This window comes from Rhinoderma darwinii, chromosome 5 (genome assembly GCF_050947455.1).
Source record: "Rhinoderma darwinii isolate aRhiDar2 chromosome 5, aRhiDar2.hap1, whole genome shotgun sequence".
In the NCBI taxonomy this organism is placed as follows: Eukaryota; Metazoa; Chordata; class Amphibia; order Anura; family Rhinodermatidae; genus Rhinoderma; species Rhinoderma darwinii.
The window spans coordinates 86,404,612-86,429,300 of NC_134691.1; the positions used below are offsets into that span (position 1 = coordinate 86,404,612).

The 24,689-nt window shown below is 40.9% G+C and overlaps 1 protein-coding gene across 1 annotated transcript in view; it reads left to right on the forward strand.

Moving 5' to 3' along the window:
- Positions 1-19,014, forward strand: part of LYPLA1 (lysophospholipase 1) — a 36,935-nt gene extending 17,921 nt beyond the window's left edge. Inside the window, exons 6-9 of the mRNA XM_075826244.1 lie at positions 1,452-1,525; positions 5,203-5,304; positions 12,789-12,965; positions 15,187-19,014. Coding sequence (XP_075682359.1) covers positions 1,452-1,525; positions 5,203-5,304; positions 12,789-12,965; positions 15,187-15,237 — 404 coding nt within the window. The 3' untranslated portion in view covers positions 15,238-19,014. The remainder of the gene's footprint in view (positions 1-1,451; positions 1,526-5,202; positions 5,305-12,788; positions 12,966-15,186) is intronic.
- Positions 19,015-24,689: the final 5,675 nt, after the last annotated feature.

Consider the following 24,689-nt stretch of genomic DNA (forward strand, 5'->3'; position numbering starts at 1 on the left):
AGTGTGGGATTTTGTGTGCTGGGGGAAGGCGAGGAGCTGTCAATTTCAGACACTATAATGTAATCTCACCCCGGAGTGCCCGCTCTGCGCTATTTTGCCTGCAATGTCAGACACCGGCTGAGGTGGTGACGGGCAGAGAGGAATGTTAGTGCACGCAGCACATCATTGATTATAGATTCTGTTAACCTGTTCCCTGCCGGGAAACACAGACGTTATAATCCATTACATACCACTTGGACTTTTACTTTTAAACACGCCCAGTTGTACTTTTGCAAGCCTCATTTGCATAACTACAAAAATGGTCATAACTTGGCCATGCTTGTTTTTAAAAAATAAAAACGTTACTGTAATCTACATTGCAGCGCCGATCTGCTGCAATAGCAGATAGGGGCTGCAAAATCTGGTGACAGAGCCTCTTTAAATCTCACTTTTTTATTTTCTATGTGAAGTTTAAAGCAGATTTGTTTTATACGTTGAGCGAGATTTTTCAATAATTTCCCAGGCTGCTTCTCTTCCCTTCTGTACAGAGTTTTTCCCTACTACAAATGCATAGGTGGTGAGAGCATGGCTATATAATGGAACATTTTCCGTGCGGCGCTGGCCATACATTAGCTCCACCTCGTCTGTCGAAAGCATCCCTGAACATTTTTTAAGAATGTGGGCAACTACAATATTACCATATCCATAGGCTATGCAATAAATTCCCAATAGAATTCAATGAAAAGGTCTTTGGTAGGGACAGAAAGAGCCGAGCGCTGTGGATATGCCGTGAATGTTTAAAACCGTAATACCCCTTTAACCGCTAGACAAGAGGAGAAACTGAGTACCTATATTTACTGGTAATATATTTAGATGATGAACTCTGGATTATATACACAGAGGGCTTGGGACCAAAACGGTTTTAACATCAACTTTTTCCACATTTTTATCACTGAAATTTCTTAAACAATATATTCCTTGTTAAATGAAGAATTGTGTTCTGTATCTTATTATTCATAGTTTTTAACATTTTAAAGTTGCGAGCAATGCAGATTCTCATCCTACATATTCTCGCATTCTGCCGCCTGTGCTTTAGTCTATCGCTGCAGAAGTTGCAGTGCTTTTTAAGATCTTTTTGCAATGCTTGTCATGCCGGTCACACTACATGTTTATCCTGGTTTACATATTCATTCTGCCTACAGATTGCCTGAAAATAAATGGTCATCTGCAGCCTTATGAGTTGGGGTCATGAGGGTTTTACATAAGAACATGTACGGTAGATAACACAATGCTGCGAGCTATGTAAGCAGATATTAATGTTGGTGCACAGTTGCTTTGACTTCATGAACAAATGCAATAGAGTTGTGTAAAATATATACAATACATTCTAAATTTAGGATTATCAGTGTTGAATTATCATCGATTGCCAATAAGTTCTCCTTTTTATAATATTTTTTTTTTACCCCCAACAGTTAAAGCACTTATAGATCAAGAAGTAAAAAACGGGATACCCTCCAACAGAATCGTCCTGGGAGGATTTTCTCAGGTAAGTGGGCATGGTAGTCTTCTCCTGCTGACAAGTTTACTACAACTGTATTTATATGGGCACTAAGGCAGGCCATACACATGAGATGTATGTCAGCTAAACCCACCAACTTTGGCGAGACCAGCCAACCATCTAATGTGTATGGCGGTATACCGACTCTGCCCCGACGGCAGATGTCAGGGGATGAAAGGGTCGGGCATGTTGAATTTCAACATACTCAATCCTTCTGTTCGTTATTATATAAGCAACTGTCTTCCCTAAAGGTTTTTTCCTATCAGGGACATTTGACATATCCACAGGATACGCCATAAATGTAAGATAGTTGTGGGTCCCACCTCTGGGACCCGCACCTATCTTTAGAGCGGGGTCCCCTAAACCTTGTTCTAGCTTTCTTTGTTCCCGCTGACGCTTGTGATTTCCGACCATATAAGAAGAAAACAGTGTAGCTTGCTGAGCTACGCTGTTTTTGTAAGTCCCATAGCAGTGAATGGCAGTGTAGCTCTTATGCTACGCTGTTTCTGTAACTGCCATTCACTACTATGCGAGTTATGGAAACAGTGTAGTTCAGTGACCTACGCTGTTTTCTTCTTAAATGATCGGAAATCACAATCGTCAGCGGGAAAACAAAACGCTAAAACGGGGTATAAGTGGCCCCGTTCTAGAGATGGGTGCGGGTCCCATTGGTGGGACCCACATCTATCTAACATTTATGGCATATCCTGTGGAAATGTCATAAATATCCCTGATGGGAAAACCCCTTTAAGGACGGTTATCTGCTTGGCCGATAGTACGTGTGTATGGTAAAGTCGGGAGGAATAGCTGTAGGCTGACTGAGCGTTCGGCCAACCGCTATCTAAAATGAATGGCCAGCTTAGCTTTAACAACTTATGCTAATCTAATAGTATACCTAAATCAATCAACTTTTGTAATTTTCTCACTGTTAAGTTGTAGTTTTATCTTTGAAAATTCAGTGTGAAGTTGCTGCCACTAGGCGTCTCCCTTCCTGTAATCTGCTTTCCACCCACTGTTGTCAAGCAAAATCTGTCCCTAGTTACAGAGCAGACGTCTCTTCACAGCCCGCTCGTAGTCTATGGAGAAGGAAGGGGGAGCAGGACAGACGTGCTGCAGCGTCTTTTGTTAGTGTTACTTTCTCACCCCAGTGCTAGATTCTCAGCTACACTGCTCATTACTGCTGTATAATGTCCTGCATGCTGCTTCAGTTTCTATATCTATATGTGATAGATAGACCTAGGAGAGCAGGGTTCTCCTCGTCTCTGTCTGCAGCGTATAGAAGACATGATAGCCATTAGACTTCGTCCACTAGCTCAGAGACAACTAAAAATTAGAGATCGAGCTTGCAAAGGGGAAAACTGCTAAATAATGCCACATACAAGTCATACAATGGCAGGAAATAGTCGTATTCCTCATGTACACACGTATAACCAATTATTCTGAAAAGTCACCTAAAAAGTGAAGTTGTCGTGTTTTGTGCGTATTCAATACTGGGTAAATTACCTACCTTTTTATAAGTAAGAACAATTGGGATGATAATCCTTTATCCTGCTGGTGCTGTTGGCGCTATGTAGAAACCCATTGATGGATGGCTACATTCTGGGTATGAACAGTGCAGTGCGCCCGTGAGAATCCACTCACAGAATGCAGGCTGACCTAAACGGCTCCAAACTGGGGATTCACCCAAAATGTAAAAACTACCATATATTGTTACAGCAGTAGCCAAAGTTTAAAAATCTTGGTTGTCACATTTTGAATTAGACTTCAGACACTGATCTTCGGTAATTTTGTCAGCGTGTTCAAGCAATAATGAAGTGACCATTTGCAGAGAAGCAAATTCTAAGGTGAAAAACGATACGGCTGTACTTCCTGTTGTCACCACAACAGACAAAATCCCAATATTTCTAAGTAAAACAATTCTGCTCTAACTTTAGATTTAATAGTACTTTTTTACGCCATTCACCGTGCAGTATAAATGACATTTTAACTTTATTCTTCGGGTCAGTGCGATTTACAGTGATACCAAATGTATACAATTTTTTTTTATTTTTATGTTTTACTACATTTTAACTGCTTCCCGACCGCCCACTGTAAATTCACTTTGGTGCTTGCAGCGCTGACGTGCATTCACGGTGGGTGTTAACAGCGCGGTCCGGTGTCCCAGAGTAGCGCTGACACACGGATAGCGCTGTTGACACCGGCCTCGGGTCCCGGAGACATGATCGGGACCTGATTGGTTCAGGTATAAATGACGTTTTAACTTTACACTTCAGAACTGAACTGGTCCTTGAAAAATAGCCTTTTGAAATTTTATTGAAAATGTGAGAAATTGCTGCTAAAGTTCTAAGCCTTGTAACGTCCTAGAAAAATAAAAGAATGTTCAAAAAATTATGCAAACATAAAGTAGACATATGGGAAATGTGAAATAGTAGTAATAATTTTGTGTGGTATTACTAGTAGTTTTACATGCAGATACATTTAAAATGAGAAAAATCATAATTTTTGCAAATTTTGGTGTTTTTCACAAATAAGCAATGAATTTATTGACCAAATTTTTCCACTAACCTAAAGTACAATATGTCACGAGAAAACCGTCTTAGAATAGTTTTGGATAGGTAAAAGTGTTCCAGAGTTATTGCCACATAAAATGACTCATGCCAGATTTAAAAAAATGGGGCTGGTCCTGAAGGCCAAAATGAGCTCGGTCCTGAAAGGGTTAAACAATTCAAAAATACTTTTGGAAAAATAATTTTTTGCATATTCTGAGACAAAATCCAGAAGGTGAGACAGCGGCAGACTTGTCTCAATGGCAGGATGCAAATAAGGTATGATCTTTAGTTCCAAACCTATATCCCAGAAGGTAGTAGAGGCGACAACATCCTTTTTAGTATATTACTTTTATTGTGACACAAACCTTGTACAGCGAGTATGCAACATTTCGAGTCGTTACAGTGATTGGGTCGGTTTCAAGCACAAAAAAAGCGATATACTGAAAAGTATATTTTTATCTTACCATTAACGGACCTGTGTAATATTTTTATTGGTACCATTTTGGGGTACGTATGACTTTTTTTTTTTTTTTTTAAATTCTGTAATTCTGTTAAAAAAAACGGAGGTGGGTTGAACAGAGGGGAAAAAATAAAAAAAGCCAGAATTTTGTTTTATTTTTTTTTTCAACGGTGCTTAACCTGCGAGTTAAATTACTTGATAATTTGAAAGATCGGGTTATTACGGATGTGACAATGTCAATTATGTAAACTTCTATTTTTTGGGGGGGGTGATAGAGGGAGCTCCAGCAGCGTGTTAGCTGTATGTTAAAGTTGCCACCCACTGCTGATGGTGAAGGCCCAGCACCTGAGCCTGCGCCATCACTGTGCCATAGTTGTACGTCACAGTGCACGAAGGCCCACCCACCCATGATGTAAAATGTATGTCATGGAGCGGGTAGGGCCTAATTACAATATATAATTAATCTATTGTAAACTTGGCTACCTAACTTGTGCAAATCATGTGAAATATATTGTATTGACCGACATATATCTTCAGGCATGTAAAGCTGGTGTTTGTTTAGTGTTATATAATTTTTATAAAGATGAACGGTTTCCCAGAAAGCGTTCTCATGTATTCCATGCTGTCCATATAATCTGTGCATGTGTTTTCTATAGGGGGGAGCCCTGTCCATATACACTGCTCTAACAACAAGCCAGAAGCTAGCAGGTGTTATTGCTTTAAGTTGTTGGATTCCGCTAAGAACCTCCTTTCCTCAGGTAATCGAACAATGGCCATATAGAGTGTGTGTGTTATCGAACTACACTACATTTTTTAGTTTAAAGTGCAACTCTGGGCAAATTTTCAGATTAGTCAAGTGGACGTACTAGGGTCATTTAAAGTGTTATTCCGAACTCAGACATTTTATGGCTTATCCACAGGATATGTCATAAATGTCTGATAGGTGAGGGACCCAGCTCTTTTTTTTTTTTTTTTCAAATACTACATTTTATTCCCCTAAAATTACAAAGTTACAAATTAAAATACATATTACAAAATCCAATACATGTTACATAAGCATAATCTAATACAATGTATTCCATACGTCAGTGAGCCATATAAAGAATATACTTTTAAACATATACATATATGCAACAAACAAAAAAGTCTCTTCCCCCCCTACCTCACCCCCACCCCCCCCCCCCCCCCCCGTCAAATACCTCTTTATCCCATTGTGATCCTGGAATTTAACATCGAGCTTTGTTTCTCTGTCATACACTTAATCCATGGCTCCCATAGTTGTCCAAATTTCATATTTATATTTTTACTATTATAATAGCCAAAATCCATATTTACATTCCTGACTATGCCAATCTATGATCTTCGGTGCTACTTATGCCGTCCATTTTTGTGCTATAGTAGCCTCACAAAGAAGAGTAGAAAGACCACCAGACTTTTTTTTTATTTTGAGGAATATGTAAATTATCCAAGTTCCTGGTTCCTCCGGAAATTTAAATGTCAAATTTTGTTCTATACATTCTAAAGCGTTTATCCAGAGTTGGTGAACCATAGGACAGTTCCAATATATGTGAAAGAAATCTGCCTCTGGTGTCCCACATCTAATGCAATCCTTGGAGTTTTCTATCGAAAACTTCTTCATTTTCTTCGGAGTTAAATACAAACCATGTATAATAAAATATTGTGTAATTCTATGTGACTTATTTACTAACAATTTACCAGTGCTCCTACTAGTTCTCCTCCATTCTTCGTCATCCATTACCCCCAAAATCTTTCCCATTCTTCCCTTCCCCTTTGATTAACCTTAATATATTAAGATTACCAAACAATGGCGTGACACTCAATGCTCCACTCAATTGAGAAAGTTTTCTTGTTTTAACCCAAATTTCATGCATCAAATATATTGTTGGAAAATCCTTAATTTTTTTGTTCTTAATTGCCCAGAACCCAATACCTCAAATAAGTTCTGTAAAGGACCCCTACCAGTCTTAACAATAGTCTGTATAAACTGAGATGGTTTCCTACTCAAAATGATTTTCCACTGACCTGCCAGAAAATAACTTCTCAAACGTACTGCCAGTCCTCCTTCTTCTCTCTCCATTAAATATTTTAGTTTTATCCTAGGTTTTGTTTTTCTATATCTTTGATGACCGGAAAGTATGAGACTTTAAATGTAAGACCTATGTCCCTAGAAACAATAATGCCAAGATATCTAAATAGTTACTTTTGTTTCTAGCCCGGTAATCCCTGTATAATCTACACCCTGATCTATAGGAAAGAGTACTGATTTTTGCCAATTTTATTTCCAATCCTGAAATTTTTTCAAATATCTGTATCTGATCCATAGCCCTAGGAAGGGGAATCTACAGTGTTTTCCAAAAACAACAAAATATCATCCACATATAATGCGATTTTATCTTCTCTCCCATGACATCTGAAACCAATTATCTCTTTGTCCTGCCGAATTCGTGCTGCAAATGGTTCCAAATATAATGCAAATATAAGGGGGGAAATAGAAATAGCCACTCCACCCTATCAAAGGCTTTAACCGCATCCAATGATATAATGGAGCGAAATCCCTTTCGCTTCTCCGAAGTCTAACTGGAGATTTTTGTAAAGACGTCTAATGTTCGTATTCGTGGATTCATTGGGCATAAAGCCACACTGATAGGGCCCTATAATAGAGGATAGACTTCTCACCAACATCCCTGCAAGAATTTTTGCTAGGATCTTAGCGTCCGAATTGATTAAAGAAATCGGGCGATAAGATCCCGGGTCCAACTCTTCCTTATCCTTTTTTAATATAAGTATTATCTGTGCCTGCTAAACTGAATCTGGAAGAGCAATTGTCTCTCAAGCTTTATTAAAGACTTCCAAAAGTAATGGAGCTATTATATCCCTATATGTTTGGTTGAATTCATATGGGAGACCATCTGGTCCTGGTGATTTAAGGCTTGGGATCCCCTTGATAACCTTTACCGTCACCTCCAGTGTAATCTTGGCATCCAATTTCGAACTTTGTTCAGGAGTCCGTTTCGGCAATACTATCTCCTCTAAATAATTCTCTATCTCCGAGGTTGACCCCTTATTTTCTGCAGTGTATAGTTTAGAATAGAAGCCATTAAACACCTGTTCAATATCTTTCTGATCTCTACATATCTTTCCATTTTTATCTCCTAATTGCTGAAATTCCCCCCTGCTGCTGTTTACCTTTTAACATATTTGCCACAAGTCTACCGGTTATACCTCCGTCAATATATTGCCTTTGATCCTGGAAAAGTGTTTTATTTGAGCTTTAGAATATTGGATTTGTTCATATATTCCTACTGCTGCATTCCTGTCCCTACGAGACATCTTTTCTAAGAGTAAATATTGCTTCAGATTCCTGTACTCTATTCGTGGCCTCCTTCTTCCTTTTGTAAAGATTTTTTTCAAACCATTTATATGACCCTTCATTAACCCCCTAGCAAATGCTTTTAAAGTATCCCATACAATTTCTATCTCCGCCATATTGATATTCAAATTTATAAATTTGGTTAGTTATTTACTAATAACATCCTGATCTTTTATCAACGTTAACCAATGAGGATTAAGTCAAAAGACCCTTGCAGAGTAACTATAAATTGTTTGTTTAATCACCAACATTAAAAGAGAATGGTCAGATATTATTCTCGGTTCGTATCTAATCTTTTGAACAAAACAAATAGATTCCTTTGAAACAAAAACCATATGTAACATCCGTGGTCGCTGACCACGAGCTCCTTCCACCTAGTCGACACCCTTCTCTCCAGAGATGTCTGCACATGCGGCCGTCCTGTTCCACAGTGACCACCAGGGTGCGCGCGCAAGCTCAGTCCAGCCTAAAGGAGCCAGAGCGCACACAGGTGTGAGGTTGAGCTGATTGCTCCAAAAGCACCCTGAACTATAAGAAGGGCTCTGCCCCTTCCTGTATTGCCTGAGCTTTGTTGTTGTTACCCTAGTCTGTCTTTGCAAATGGAAGTGTTTTCCAGTTCCCAGTGTTTCCCGTTCCTGCTACCTGTATCCTGTGCTATCCTGGTCAAGTGCCGTAATGAGTTGAAGTTGTGCTGCGCTGAGTACCACGCCAGTCCTGCTACACCACGCCTGGTGCCTGCCTGCTGCCTAGTCCCATCCGAGCCTGTCTTGCTACCACAGGTACACCTATACGAACTATAGACTGTGTCCTGTTGGCCAGCTGCCATATCGTTAAGGCGGTACGGCCCAGTGGGTCCACGTACCCAACGTGACACCATATCTATTCTTGACAAGGTATTACTTGTTTTATTAAAGCAAGAATATTGCTTCCCATAGGGATTAATTGACGACCAAAGATCTACCCATCCCACCTCCTTTACAAACGTACTTAATAAAGTCTCAGTTCTTGATTCTGACCTGCCGTTTAAACTTGGCCTATCAAACCCTTCTTCCATCACGCCGTTATAATCACCTATTGCAAATAATGGTACATTATTCTTATCTACTAGAAATTTACATAATTCAGTCAAAACGAACAATGAAAACGGTGGTGGAATGTACGCAAATGCCAGAATTAATCTCTGACCACCTATTTGAATATCCAAAAAGATATCTCTTCCCGATACATCTACCTTTTCCTGTAAGATTTTATATTGCACTAGTTTGTGTATTAACATGCTCACCCCCCCCCCCCCTTGAGAAATTTGAATATACAGCATGTATTTCTGACCCAAACCATCTTCTGGATAGCATATTTTTTTTTTTTTTCGTTTGTTAGATGTATTTCCAACAAGCATACTATTCCATGATTTTTTTATTTTTTTTTATCATTTGAAAAATAGCTACCCTCTTAGATCTCTCAGCTAAACCTCTAATATTCCGACATATCACTCGTGTCATTACAGTCACCTAATATCGAATGTAGAAAGGCATGACAGTACGGGTAGAGAGAGAGAGAGAGAGGAAAAAAAGAAACAAACCCCCCCCCCCCCTCCCACTTACGACCTGTACTGCCCACATAAAATAAATCTGCACGTAGACCACAGGACCCCTATACCTCATGTCCTATCCTGTCCTCCCTTCCCCCAATATAAATCTATCCTATCTTGATCTCTAACCAATCATTTGCCTCCTTTGGAGACCTGAAGTAAATTGACTCATTCTGATAAATAACTCTTAATTTGGCTGGAAACAAAAGCATGTACTTTAACATTTCTCTCCATCAACCTTTTTTTTTTTTTTACTTCATGCATATCTCTGTCTTTTTTAAGTAAACAATCCCTATCTAATGAGCAAACAAATTTAGCTAATATGGGACGAGGGACCGATTCTGCCACTGCCGCACGTAACGGTATTCTGTGCGCCCTCTCAATCCCATATAGCGAAGAAAAGTCCTTTTTTTCCCAAAGTCCTTGCAATCCATTCCGCTAGAAAGTTAACACAATCCCCTCCCTCTGATTTTTCAGGGAATCCCACCACCTTTACATTGTTTCGCCTGGACCTGCCTTCCATATCCGTTATTTTTTGCATCAGCTGTTGATTAGAAGTACACAAGTTTTTCAACTCTTTTGCCATAGTGTTAGCAGAATGTTCCACCTCCCCAACTCTATGTTCTGCTTCTGCCACTCTTTCACGCATCGGTCTTATGTCTTCTCTTATTAGAGTAATATCAGATCTTGGTCCATTCATCTCCTTTTGGAGATTCTCTAACGTCTGTTTTGAGTCAAGTCCCACTTTTAAAATTTGTTCCAACAGGGTTATTTAAGTTGTTTAAATTCTGCGGAGAGCTTTCTGCCCCCCCCCCCTCTGTGTCTAGGGGGTCCCCTTTAGAGACCTCTTCCCCACCATGCCTTCTCACTCTGGAGACTCTCTCCCCTATGCACTCGTCCTGCACCTCCTGCCGCTCCTTTCAACTATCCATATTTTTAAGATACCTCTCCATTTTACCTTGGGTGTTGGAGTTAACTTTCTCTTTGGTATCCTCCTGTGCCGATCCTAGTTTACTTGGGGTTACATCACTTGCGGCCCCAGATCTTCTTTGTGTGGCCACGTTTACCTCCCCTTTTGCAGGTAAAGTCTGGTTTCGTCTCACCATGTTACCCTTCATATGCAATGAGACAGCAATAAAAAAAACAAAAAGACCAGTAAACAGACACCAAAGATATAGACACTACTTTCTTTAGCGTTTAGATATCCCATTGAGAATTTCCAAATCTTCCTTGTTGCTAGGTTATTTCCCAGCAGCACTGCATAGTCTCGTATACCTTGATCTTTAATTTCCCAATATTAACCGTCCTGCAGAGAATGCATCTTCCTTAGCGTGATTATGCCACACAACTTATAACTTATCACTTATCTTATCCTGGATTTAATCATAATATCATATATATTAGTTTGCAAATAACCAACCCACATTATGACCAAAGAAGGATATAGAATTTCTGCACCCAGTATATTGAGCACCTGGAGCATATGCAGGACACCTAACCTTTTGTATTGCGGGTCTGTTCCGGAGAGTACCTGGTGAAGACAAGGTACTGCCATTCAATCTGTACTGATCTGTGCTCCTGGGTTATTTCCCGTCCATCCAAAATGCGGTCAAGCATAGGTGTAGGAGGTACATTGGCATAAGATCAGATGAGGAGTGAGTGCTGTGTAGCAGAGGCTACCCTGCGTGGCAAATGGAGAGCGGGAGCTGAAGCTCGAGGCATGGGGCACGGAGCACAGCACCTGGATCACTCACGCCATCAACCGGAAGTCGACAGAGATCACACGGGAGGAGGGAGGGGGAAGTGCTTGCTGTCTCGCGCTACGCTACTGACATCTTCCTGACCGTCCCAGCTCTTGAACACGCACCTGTATCAAAAAAGGGTGTCACTCGATTCATTAGGTCCTGAGGGTGTTACAGGAACAGCCGAGTAAAGCGCTGCTAGGCTGTTTTCGGAGCTCCCATTGAACGGAATGGATAGAGCATGCGTGGGCACACCTCTACATAGTCCCTACATGAAATCGGCAGCCGCCTCACCAGAGTAGGGTGATCCCCGTTCTCAATATAGGTGAGCGTCTCAGACCAGGGTTCCGTATTTATCAGACATGTCGATAGGCCATAAATGTCTGAGATGGGAATAACCCTTTAACAAACCAGGGTCGTTAATTATTTCATTCCAGTCCCTCAAATGCAAGTTACCAAGATGTCCCGATCTATTGACCAGGAGAATGGTAACACCAAGCTGTTCATTTATTTATACATTTCCAGGAGGAATAACTGAGGAACAGCACAACACAGAGTACTAAGAGTAAAAGATGCTCCAGATTTGTTAATTCATGGAGAAGACAAATATTTACTAAAAGATACATGTCAGGAGACGTAAGGGCCTGTTCACACCTGCGTCCGTGTATCCGTTCTGCTCCGTCAGAAGAGTAGAATAACAAAAATACCGGAAGTGCCAGTTCCGTTTTATGACGAACACTATCTGCGACCAACAGAACCCATTGACTTAAATGGGTTCCGTCAGGGTGTTGGTGGTCTTACTAGAAACCATAGCGCTGCATGCTGCACTTTTATTTCCGGTATTTTTAGTCAGATCTGTGACGGATGCTCCAAAATGAGCCTTCAACACAGATGTAAACAGGCCCTAACAGGTCCCCTTCAAAAATATATCCATGATTTTTAGAAGTGTACCACTTTCTAAAATTCCTGCTATTAATCGAACAAATGAAAAATGTGTAAGATGCCTAGGCCAACAGACCGCTTTGGTTAAACCGAAAATCCCCCTAAAGGGGACCTCTGACGGATAAACTCCTTAACATATAGGCCATCAATATCAGATCGGGGGGGGTCCGACTCCCATCACCCCAATGATCAGCTGACTGAAGGAGTACAGCTCCATACATTTGGTAGTGGCTGTGCCTGGTATTGCTGCTGAGTCCCATTCGCTTGAATGGGACTAAACCGTAGTGAGCTGCAATATCAAGCACAGCCGCTATCTAAGGATAGACCATCAATATCAAAGTCCCAGAAAACCCCTTTAAGTCTCTGAGCATTTCCAGAGGGGTTCATCTGTTTTCTAGAACACAGCAGCCCCATTGTTCTGGAAATGAATGGTCTAAGCTTAAAGACTCGGCCCAATAGGATTTTCTGTCCTGTATCTACCAGAAGATTGTTTTAACTAGATTTACCATTACAGTTTCTAAAATGTTTTCCATTTTGCAGTAACTAATGTTGGTTCTCCTTTGTATACTTGTATGCCAGGCTGCTGCTAATAGTGCCAACAAAGAAGTATCTGTTCTCCAGTGCCACGGGGAAAGTGATCCACTAGTTCCTCTTATGTTTGGTACTATCACTTCGGAGAAACTGAAAAACATAATAAACCCAGTAAATGTCAATTTCAAGACCTACCCAGGATTGGCACACAGCTCCTGCAATCAGGTAATTATTCACGATTCATTAAAGAAGAACTCCCATGTTATTGCTGTGCCCGTTTGTAATGGGCAACTTGTGCATATACATTATATTTATCTTCTCACCAAGCGGCTCCCCGTTCAGTCACGTGACCTGTATACTGACTGTCCGAGTCACACGTCGTCTTGTGTGGACCGGAAGCCCGTTTCTCTATGTAAGTCTATGAGACTCCCGTTCTCAGTCTAAAAGGCTTCATATGAATAATTACAATTCGTACTGTAGCTTCCCTTAACGAATATATGCATGGACTGCAGATTTAACAAAACTACAATACACTAGGGGCTGTTCACATCTGGTTTGGAGGCTCCGTTAGGGGCCTCAGTCACAGAATCCGTTGTTTTTGCCAGACAAAATAGTGCAATATGCTGCGCTACCATAGCTGGCAAAATGATGGCAACCATGTCGGAGACCTTACGCAACCCATTAACCCTTTCCCGTCACTAATATGCCTATTTACGTTGGGAAAGGGTTTTTAAAAATGGCGCCGGCTCAGAAGCAGATCGGGCTCCATAGCTGCCGGGTCTCTGCTGTGTTGCGTTTAACCCATCAGATGCCGGTGTCAGATGTGACCACCGGCATCTGAGGGTTTTTTACCTCCTCTTTCGCTGTGGAGCCGGTCACATCGGCGGGATCCAGTGTAATCCTATAGCAGCTGGGAGCCTTGTGAACACTCCCAGCCCAGCTATAGGAAGATTGCTATTGAGACCTGTCTGTGGCAGTACACTGATTTTGCCATAGACTGTGATATTGCAGTATATGGCATAAGCGATCTAATGATCGCATGTTCCAGCCCCTAAATAAAATGTAAAAAAGAGTTTGTTTTTTTAATTCAAATTACCCCTCTTTCCCTAGATCACATAAAAATAAATAAACATAAACACAATAGGTATCCCCACGTCCAAAAATGCCCAAACTATAAAAATATTTATCCAATACATTGGTAGTGGGGAAAAAAGATCAAAATGGCCGGTTCGCAGTTTGTTTTTGCCACTTCAACCCCCACAAAAAATTAAATCAAAAGTGATCGAAATGCCAGACACCTCCCCAAATGGTATCCATAAAAACCACATCTTTCCACGTACAAAAAGACGCCTTATGCTGTACACAAATATAAAAGTTGTGGGGGTCACAATATGGCGAACGGTCAATTTTTTTTTTTTAAATGTACTAAAACATAACAAAAACTATATACATTTGGTATCTCCATGATCATAGTGACCTGCAGAATAAAGGTAATGTCATTTTCACCGTACATTGAACACTGTAAAAAAGAAACCCGTAAGAAAACGGAGGAACTGCTGTTTTTTTTCCAATTCCAACCCATTCTGAATTTTTTTTTACAGCTTTCCAGTACATCGCACATAATATTAAATTGTACTAGTACAACTTGTCCTGTAAAAATTAAGCCTGCATATGGCCATGTCAACAAAAAAATAAGAGCTTTGACCTTTTGAAGGCGGAGAGGAAAAAACAAAAGCATAAAACCGAAAATTAGTCTGGTCCAGGAAGGGTTAAAGTCAATGGGTTCCGTTGGAGCGCCGTTGGTTTCCATCATGCAACGGATACGGTACTTCCAGTATTTTTATTGCTCTGCTCTATGACGGAGCAGAGCAACGGAAACACCGAATACAGATGTGAATGAAGTCTTAAGGCCCTTTTACACGGGCCAAAGATCGGGCAAACGTACGTTCATTTAGTTGCTGATCGTATATCGTTCGTGCAGCACAAAATATTATCGTCCCCATACATTAATAATCATAGCTACTTGTGAAAGGAGCAAACGAGCGCCGAGCTGTCTCATTAATTGTCACTCGTTTTTATGGCCCAAATTAAATTTTGATGTAACAAACAATGTACTTGTTTATCACATTCAAAATAAGTATATTTCTCAAGTATCCACGTGTTAGCTCATAAAAGTTGAACAGGAGCAACAGTCCCTAACACATGCCCCTACTCAGGTGCTGATGCCTGAGACCGGAACTTCACTATGATCTGAAGCAGATGCAGTGGACCCACCAAGTGCCAAATTATTTATGGAGTTTTTTATTAATGTGTCAAAAATGGTCAGGATTTCAAAATTTTAGGAACGAACTCGACTCTTATTGCATTTGATTAAACCCGTTCACGATCCCCTCCGACTCTCGTAACATTTGGCAATAATATATATTTTGGTTTTTTTCTCCATCAGGAAATGACAGACATCAAGCAATTTATTGAGAAGCAGCTCCCGCCCTGTTAACCAATAGCCATGCCTTCTGGGATGCTACACCAGCAGCAGTCACTATGCTCCTTTTTAATGTAAAATCTAGTTCTTCAGAAGCTGCACAGTCACAGTGGGGTGGGGGAAATCGAATTATTAAGGGGCTGGTTGATTTGGTTTTTGGCAAAAAAAAAGGAAATTTAAGCCCATAGAACACCCAGTGAATATTACATGTAGTGGACTGATGCTATATTATTTATAGCAGTATAAGGGCTATATAAGTAGTATATTCACATCAGAGAATCACCATCAACACTGAAAGGTCTTCTCTACCTAGTCATTGTTTCCATTTCATTCTGTTGATTGACAGTACAGTAGCTTTTTTTTTATTCTTCATTTGGGTTTTTACCCTTCCTGGAATAAAGTCATATGTAACTGTTAACAACTTCCGACACACACCACATTTTACCTGTTTTACGTTCACCGTCGTCTTACATTTTGCCTAAAAGCAAGAAACCTGGAATAGACTGACAATACTGTACAGGACTTTAATGTTATAGTTCTGTTTATTTCACGAGATCGTAGCTGCAGAGTTTTCCACATTCTCCTTTGAAGTACCAAAATGGTTAAGATGTTAAGGGACCACTATTGCTACCTGTCATATACACCATTACAGTCGTCTGTATGGTCTTTACAGTGTGTGAGTTGGATTTGTTGGACTACTCCCTTAGTTTAGTGATTGTCTCAGTAGTCCGCATCTACTGCGGTCTCCTAAAGAACACAAAAGGCTTAAAGGAAAATTAATTTCCTACAACATCTATTTAAAGCTATTGAACATTTTTAAATCATTGTCTATATTCATCTTCTGCCTTTTAATTTATATGGGGATTTATTTTGTGTTCAGACAGAATGCTAAATTCTGCTGGATTCCTGATACCAGAGGGCAGTGCATTGTTGGGAGCGGAGATGACGTTACATGGTTAAAAATAATCTGTCAGCAGTTTTGATCCCTCAAAACTGCTGACCGTACTTTATACAGGATGAGGAGTGTAGTGTAACCATGCCAGTGGTGTAGGTCATGCAAGTTGCGTTACCCAAAAATGTACGTTTTTGATGCTTCCGGCAACGCATTCACAAGTTCTCCCGAGGCAGCTCCTTGATGTTCAAGTGCTTTAGCCCCTCCCCTCTGCATGTCTCTAGCTGTCTCCTGATTGGACACTAGAGCCATCATTCAGAGAGGAGGGACTGTCAGCGTTCAGTGAGGAGAGCCTGGAGCACTTGAATATCAAGGGGTCGTCTGTGTGGGGTAATTAAAATGCAACTTGCATGACTGACACCATCCGTATAATTAAGCTGCACTCCCTAGCCTGTATATAGCGCTGTAAGCAGTTTTTAGGGCCGAAAGATTCCCTTTAAAGCTACGCTGTTCAAGGGGTTGTCTAGTTTAGAAAACCCATTTTCAAACTCCCTAGTTGGGTATTTTGAGTCCGTACTCTCATCTATTAGCCTGAGCAGAGAGCAGCTATAAAGGTCGTCTCGTACTTTGGTGGACCCAACACACCTGTTCATTACTTAGACAGCCTATTAGTTTCAATGCTTAATTTTTCCTGTAGTGGCCCTGCAGAGGTCCCCCTACAAATTTGGGGGTTCCAGCAGCGAGATATCCTGTAATCAGTTTGTCAGGGGAACCTTCTAACAAAAAGTACTGTCCAAACCAGGCAACCCTTTTAAGTCACAAATATTGCAGTAAGCTGATAAAAAAAATAAGAAATAAATCGTACAGATTCAAGGAAGGAACCAGCTGGATTTTTACATTCTTTTAAGGTGGGAACGGTGGAGACCACAAAATGTAGCTCAAAATCGGCACCAGATAAAGGAAAGCATTTGCATAAAAAGTTGATTAACTTTTTGTAGACTTTTACTGAAATGTTGTTTTACGAGGGGCAGTTTTACTTTACTGCTCGAATGGTGAGAAGTGCAAGACCTATTTTCCAGGAAGACACGGCTCCTTTTCGTACAATGCAGAAGGCGAAGAACATTACAGGCGCTGCTTCATCAAGGCTTGGCTAGGATTTGTGGTTCCTCCATCGATGGAAAAATACGTCCATCGGGATCCACTGATTTACCTAACATGGGGCGGCACCATACATACAGCTTTATATTAACTCTTTTTATTATCCTCACAAAAGTCATAACATAATAAGCATATCACATTAAAAACACACAGAACGTCTGTTTCCTGCCCAACCGTAGGTTTTGCTGTGTCAGCTTCTGCTCTACGGTAAATCATTGGATTCCTATTGGGGTGGACGTCTTTCATTGATGGTGGAACCACAGATCCCAGTTGAACCAGAGCCCGCAGCATCTTCCATAGGGAAAGATTTGTCCTGTACTACTGGCCACTAGAGCGGTAATGAAAACTTCTTATCTGTGGATTGGACTCTCTACATTTACATGCTCTGGAATGTGCTACTTTGATCCATACAATTAGTTTAAGAGGGGAGATTTGTCTAATTTTTGAAAAGTAATTTAAATGGTCAATACTTTTATTTGAGGTCAATCCATGAATATTACGATTTATCAGTTCTGTACGCAGTTTAGCTATGGGCCACTGGCTTCTAGCACAAACATTGACTGGTAAAGCATCATGGTGCAAGGAATACTAGTCCTTCTCAATGAATTAGAATATCATCAAAAAGTTCATTTTATTTCAGTAATTAAATTCAGAAAGTGAAACTCCTATATTATATAGATTCATTACACACAGAGTGATCTATTTCCTGCATTTTTTTCTTTAATGTTGATGATTATGGTAACATTTAATGAAAACCCAAAATGTAGTATCTCAGAAAATTAGAATATTATATAAGCCCAATTTCAAAAATGATTTTTAATACCGAAATGTTGGCCTACTGAAAAGTATGTACAGTATATGCCCTCAATACTTGGTCGGGGCTCCTTTTTCCTGAATTACTACATCAATGCCGCGTGGCATGGGGGCAATCAGCCTGTGGCACTGCTGAGGTGTTATGGAAGCCCAGGTTGCTTTGATATCGGCCTTCAGCTCGTCTGCATTGTTGGGTCTGGTGCCTCATCTTCCTCTTGACAATACCCCATAGATTCTCTATGGGGTTTAGGTCAGGCGAGTTTGCTGGCCAATCAAGCACAGTGATACGGTGGTTATTAAACCAGGGATTGGTACTTTTGGCAGTGTGGGCAGGTGCCAAGTCCGGCTGCAAAATGAAATCCGCATCTCCATAAAGCTTGTCAGCAGAGGGAAGTATAAAGTGCTCTAAAATTTCCTGGTAGACGGTTGTGCTGACTCTGGACTTGATATAACACAGTGGACCAACACCAGCAGATGACATGGCCCCCAAACCATCGCTAACTGTGGAAACTTCACACTGGACCGCAAACAACTTGGCTTGATGCCTCTCCACTCTTCCCCCAGACTCTGGGACCTCGATTTCCAAATGAAATGCAAAATTTACTTTCATCTGAAACCAGGACTTTGGATCACTGAACAGACCAGTTCTTTTTAAAGGCTTAGGAAACCTTTGCAGGTGTTTTGTGTTGATTCGCTGATTATAGTGCGACACCAGGAGTCTACAATATTCAACTTTTACCCAATATTCAAATTTTCTGAGAGACTAAATTTTGGGTTTTCATTAACTGTTCGCCATAATCCTCAACATTAAAAGAAAAAATGCTGGTAACAGATCACTCTGTGTGTAATGAATCTATATATGAGCTTCACTTTTTGAATCACTGAAATAAATTAACTTTTTGATGATATTCTAAGGGTATGTTCACACGAGGTCATTACGTCCGTAATTGACGGACGTATTTCGGCCGCAAGTACCGGATCGAACACAGTGCAGGGAGCCGGGCTCCTAGCGTCATAGTTATGTATGACGCTAGGAGTCCCTGCCTCGCTGCCGGACAACTGTCCCGTACTGTAATCATGTTTTCAGTACGAGACAGTTGTCCAGCAGCGAGTCAGGGACTCCTATAGTCGTACATAAGTATGATGCTAGGAGCCCGGCTCCCTGCACTGTGTTCGGTCCGGTACTTGCGGCCGAAATACGTCCGTCAATTACGGACGTAATGACCTCGTGTGAACATACCCTTATTCATTGAGAGGCACCAGCAGAATCACTAAAACTTCCCAGTGACCTCCAGCTCACTTCAAATCTGATATATTAACATTGAAAACCAGCAGCATAAATTATTTGTAGCTTTTTTTTTTTTTTTCTTCTACTTGACAAAGTAATGGGGCTTTGTTTCTGTAGGGTACAGCATCATTTCCCTGTTGGGCCCCAGTGGTGGAAACAAGTATCCAAGATTTTTAACGGGATATGGAGAAACTTTTAAAAGTAGTTCTCTGTGCTTAATTAACACAGCACCTTAGCCTTAGATACGTTAGGAAAATGCTCCATACCATTTAGTCCACTGAAGTATTCAAAAATGCCCCATGTGTTTGTTACTGGAAATGTAGGATTTTTACTAGTGTCTCCCATTATAACGTTTACATGGCAGTAACATGATTAAATTGCAATATACCATGTTTTGCTCTTCCACTGACCGTCTTGCATTAATGTCCAAATGGACTAATCTAATGGTTTCGCACAACCTAGCAGACTGGTTGGAATTTTTTTAGTGGCTGTAGCTTGACTCTGAACATTCACACGTTTCCGATGAACTTGTTTATTTACAGCACATAGGTTATTTCAACTGATACTGTGGTTGTAGTGTATAGACTTGTGCACAAGGTACTGGTATTCTGATTTAGTCTAGCAAACTCATCTCCTATTATACTGCTAATGTAGTTACGAAGGTTGTAAGGTCCATAAAGGACAACAAAGACTTAGTGATTTGAATACAGTTGTCAATCCAGACTTGATAGCATTTTTAATTTCCCATTTACTATATTAAGTCAGGAAATATTATGTTTTATTTTTGGTTTGCATGGCAACTTTGGCTGCCGAGAAACATCATGCAACCAAAGTGACAAAATATCATGTCTCATTGCTTTGTATTGGGTTGCCCATTTGGAAGATTTATAATAGTTAGTAACAACCAATCAAGTTGCAGTTTCTTGCATTCTAGATGGCCTCTAAGAAATAGTCTTCTAGATCTTGCCTATAAATTTAAAGTGGGACCCAAGAACTGTACTAGCAGGGGACTGACTCTGTTTTACACTTTCGACCATGTGAACCAGTCGTGTTGCGAAGGTTTTAAAAAAAAAAAAAAACGTTTTGAGAAGTGACATGCTAAGTTAACTTGATCTGAGGGAAATTCAGATAATTTTTATTCACCTATTTACCCCCACCCCACCTCCTCGAATGTAAACCACAAAATCGCCATCCATATTTATTGAGGTTGAACAGGCGGTATAAGAGATGTTCTTGTTTTTTCTTGATTTCTTTGACGGACCTCAGCTACTTACATTTCATTTGTTTTGTTAGATGTCATCGATGTTTCAAGACTAGCAATTTACTTAAGCCATATGTTGTTGTTGTTTTTTTATCTATAGTATTAAATATTCCAAGTTTAGTCTCTAGATTTCTTTCCTATTTTATGTATTTTTATTCTTTAAATGTGAAAGGATATGGTGTATATATCTATTCTCTATCGGAATGCAGTTGGGTTATTTATAATGGGAAATCACTTCTTTATATGAGCAGTTTTCTTTCTGTTGGAAGATTGGGTAATAATTCATGGTGAATACAATTGATGCAAAGTGAGAAAGCAAATGTAGAGTGGATGCGGTTATTATGATCCTGTTAAGAATATGCTTTAAATTACAATACTGTTTTCTAAAACAAATGTGAACTGGCTTACTCTAAAGGCTTTTTTATGATCCACTTAATTGTGAAAATAAATAACTACTACAAAATAAATTCTTCTTTTCATTATTTGACCTTATGTGGTTGTTTTTTTGTTTTTTTCTCCTGCGTCATCTGTTGCTTTGTTCATTGAGGCTGACAATGTTTTTCCACACCACATTAACTGATGGTATAATTCTTTGACTTATCTGTGGGGATTCAACCTCTGAGACAATCAATCAACCAAAGAACGAAGGCTTTTTCTCGACACACAGCATGGCAAACACAGTAGAGAACTACAACACTGATTTTACTTTTCAATAAGTGATGGCATGTCCTATCAATAGTATATGCAAAAATATATGTTCTGGTCCGCTCACCATGCACTGATCCTGGACACCACGCTTGTATCACATTGGCGCTCGGACGTTGACTCTGCTTCAGTAGTAATGCACAATGGTAAGATGGGGTCCAGCACACGATCCAAGTAAAAACTATTTTTTTTAAAAAGAACCAGTAAAATTCCTAGGACGGACGCTTACGCGTTTCAAAACAATGGTTCTTACTCTATGAATAAGAACAATTGGTTCTATGAATTGTACTTGTCCTTTTTGACTAGATGAAGTAAAGAAAATTTGTTTCTACCTGGATCATGCACCAGATACCGACTTACTATTGTGCATGTCCTAACAATTTGCCATCATTTACCATGGTGGCAAATTCACTTTTTGAAGGGGTTGACCATGTATTCCATGGTCGTGCATTAATTTGAATGGGCAACATGTAACACTGTTTTCACTGAGTGGCCATAGTGATCTAACAGCTGATTCCTGGGATTAGAAACCATAGACATGCAGAATACTTCAGACATCTGACCTATGTCGTGAAGTTGGAATTATGTGCTTCCCTACATTTACGGCAAACGGTTCAGAGGCTACGTAGAGTAATAGTAGCAAATTATTAAAATTGACAATATAATTTTATTTTTATCCTCCACAAGATAATTGTTGGCGTATAGTCAATAGTTCCCCAAAATGGGATGTGTACCACTTGGAATTAATGCATTTAGTCTCTGTGTCCTTTTAGACCATGGGTGCGAAACCTTTTTTTTCTGCCAAGGGCCATTTGGATATCTATAACCTCATTTGAGCCATACATAATTATCAACTTAAAAATGAGCCTGCTATATTTGGTCAAACATTTAATTAACTCACCCCTGATGTGATAGCTGGAACTGCTTCTCTTTGGTGAGGCGTGTCCTGTTAGCCGGTATTGATGATGTGTGAGTCAGTTTGGAGTGCAATCTTCTCTTTGGTAAGTTTTGAAAAGAACTCGCAGCAGTAAGTTGTTCCGGCTTACTTATCGGCGTTTCCCCATCATGGATATTTATGACATATCCACAGGATATGTCAGATAGATGCAGGTCCCACCTCTGGGAACCGCACCTATCTCTAGCACGGGGCCCCCTAAACCCTGTTCTACACCTCCTGTGTTCCGGCTGATTTCTGACCATGAAGAAGTTTCTGTAACTCCCATAGTAGTGAATGGCAGTTACGGATGCAGTGTAGCATGCGAGTTACGCTGTTTCCATAACTACTATTTAGTTCTATGGGACTTGCGGAAACCGCGTAGCTCAGCGTACTATGCAGTTTCCTTCTTTTATGGTCGGAAATCACAAGCTTCAGCACAGCACAAAGAGGTAGAACAGTGTTTAAGGGCCCCGTTCTAGAGATAGGTGCGGGTCCCAGAGGTGGGACCCGCATCTATCGGATATTTATGACATATCCTGTGGATATATCATAAATGTCCTTAATGGAAAAAATAAAAACTTTAAGTTACTTGGACCTCACTTTGAGTAGGGGGCGTGGACGGAGCCAAGGAGGGAATGACACGGCGGTAGACAGAGTGAGGTTGGGGCGTGCTGTTATGGGAGTGGACAAGTCCGGTCCCCTGACCTCGTCACTGACTAAGGTCTAGTGACCGGACTGGTCCACTCGGGCCGGCACGCACCGACCTCACTCAGACCTCTCCTAAATGTGAGTGAGTAGAGCGGACGGAGCCCAGGACGGAATGACGCAGCGGCGGTCAGAGTGAGGTCAGGGCGTGCTGCGACAGGAGTGGACCAGTCCAGTCATCTCACTAACGTGAGGTCAGATGACTGGACTGTGTGGACTGATTCCATCGTTAAAACGGAAACCTGTCGGAATGGTGAAGAACGGAAACCATTAGCAATGTTTCCGTCACCATTGATATCAATGGTGACTGAAACGGAAGCTGTGGTTTCACTTTGACTTTCCGGTGCAGGGTTCACTCAACGGAAACCTCCGATGGAACCCCGGGAACGGAAAGCCAACGCTGATGTGAACAGGCCCTTTTAGACAGTCCGATGTGCAGTACGGGCATGTGTCTGTTTTTCTGTGCTCTGTTTCCGAGTGGCTGCACAGTTGCCGTCCTTATAAAAGGAGCTATTAATACCTACGAGTGATTGTTGCAGCTATTTAATTTCTGGATGCTTTTCTGCTCTGCACAATGAGGGTACCTCTATTATTAGTGACAGGGTTTGAGATTAAATGCACCTCCTCATTTTAGGCACCTGTTGTGTTCTTTCTTCATTCTTTTACATGACCGCTCTACTTGTTCAGATTGGCTGCTGTGTGTATGCACAAGTTCACCAAGAAGTTTGTGTCTGAAGTGCTGATTTCCATTACAGCAAAGTTCACTTGGTTTAGTGTGTGTGAGATGGTCCCTTTTTTCTCTCCTGTAAGTTACTTTATGTGAAACTTTTTTTCAGCATGCGCTGACTTCTTGATGGCCTTGCAGGGGCGTAGCTAAAGGCTCATGGGCCCCGATGCAAAAGTTCTTATTGGGCCCCCCCCCGCAAACTTATCATGGCCGACGGTCCGCAGCTTTCAGCTGCATCGCTGGGTCTCCTAAGTGACCCAACAATGCAGCACTAGCAGCCGGGGGCGTCACTAAGGACTTAAAATGTCAGGGGAAATAGCCCCAATACATATGTGTCCGTCCCCAAAAAATGTGTGTATAGGAGACAGCATATCTATAGCACTACGACCCTATCAACTATGGATAGGATTAGATACATTGGCTCAGCAGACAGTATCAGGGTATGTTCACACGGCCAAATTTCAGACGTATACGAGGCGTATTTTGCCTCGTTTTACGTCTGGAAATACGTCTCAAATACGTCGGCAAACATCTGCCCATTCATTTGAATGGGTTTGCCGACGTACTGTGCAGACGACCTGTTATTTACGCGTCGTCGTTTGACAGCTGTCAAACGACGTCGCGTAAAAATACAGCCTCGTCAAAAGAAGTGCAGGACACTTCTTTGGACGTTTTTGGAGCTGTTTTCTCATAGACTCCAATGAAAACAGCTCCAAAAACGGATGTAGAAAACGGCGTGAAAACGCCGCGAAAAATGCGAGTTGGTAAAAAAACGTCTGAAAAGCAGGGTCTGTTTTCCCTTGAAAACAGCTCTGGATTTTCAGACGTTTTTGTTGACTACGTGTGAACATACCCTCACACATGATAGGTGTAATGACGGGGTAAGGAAACAGACAAGTGAGCCCTAATCTACCCGCCACTCAGTCCCTGCCTACTTGCAACGACCCGCCCTAGGCGACGGGGTACAACTGGGCGACAGTC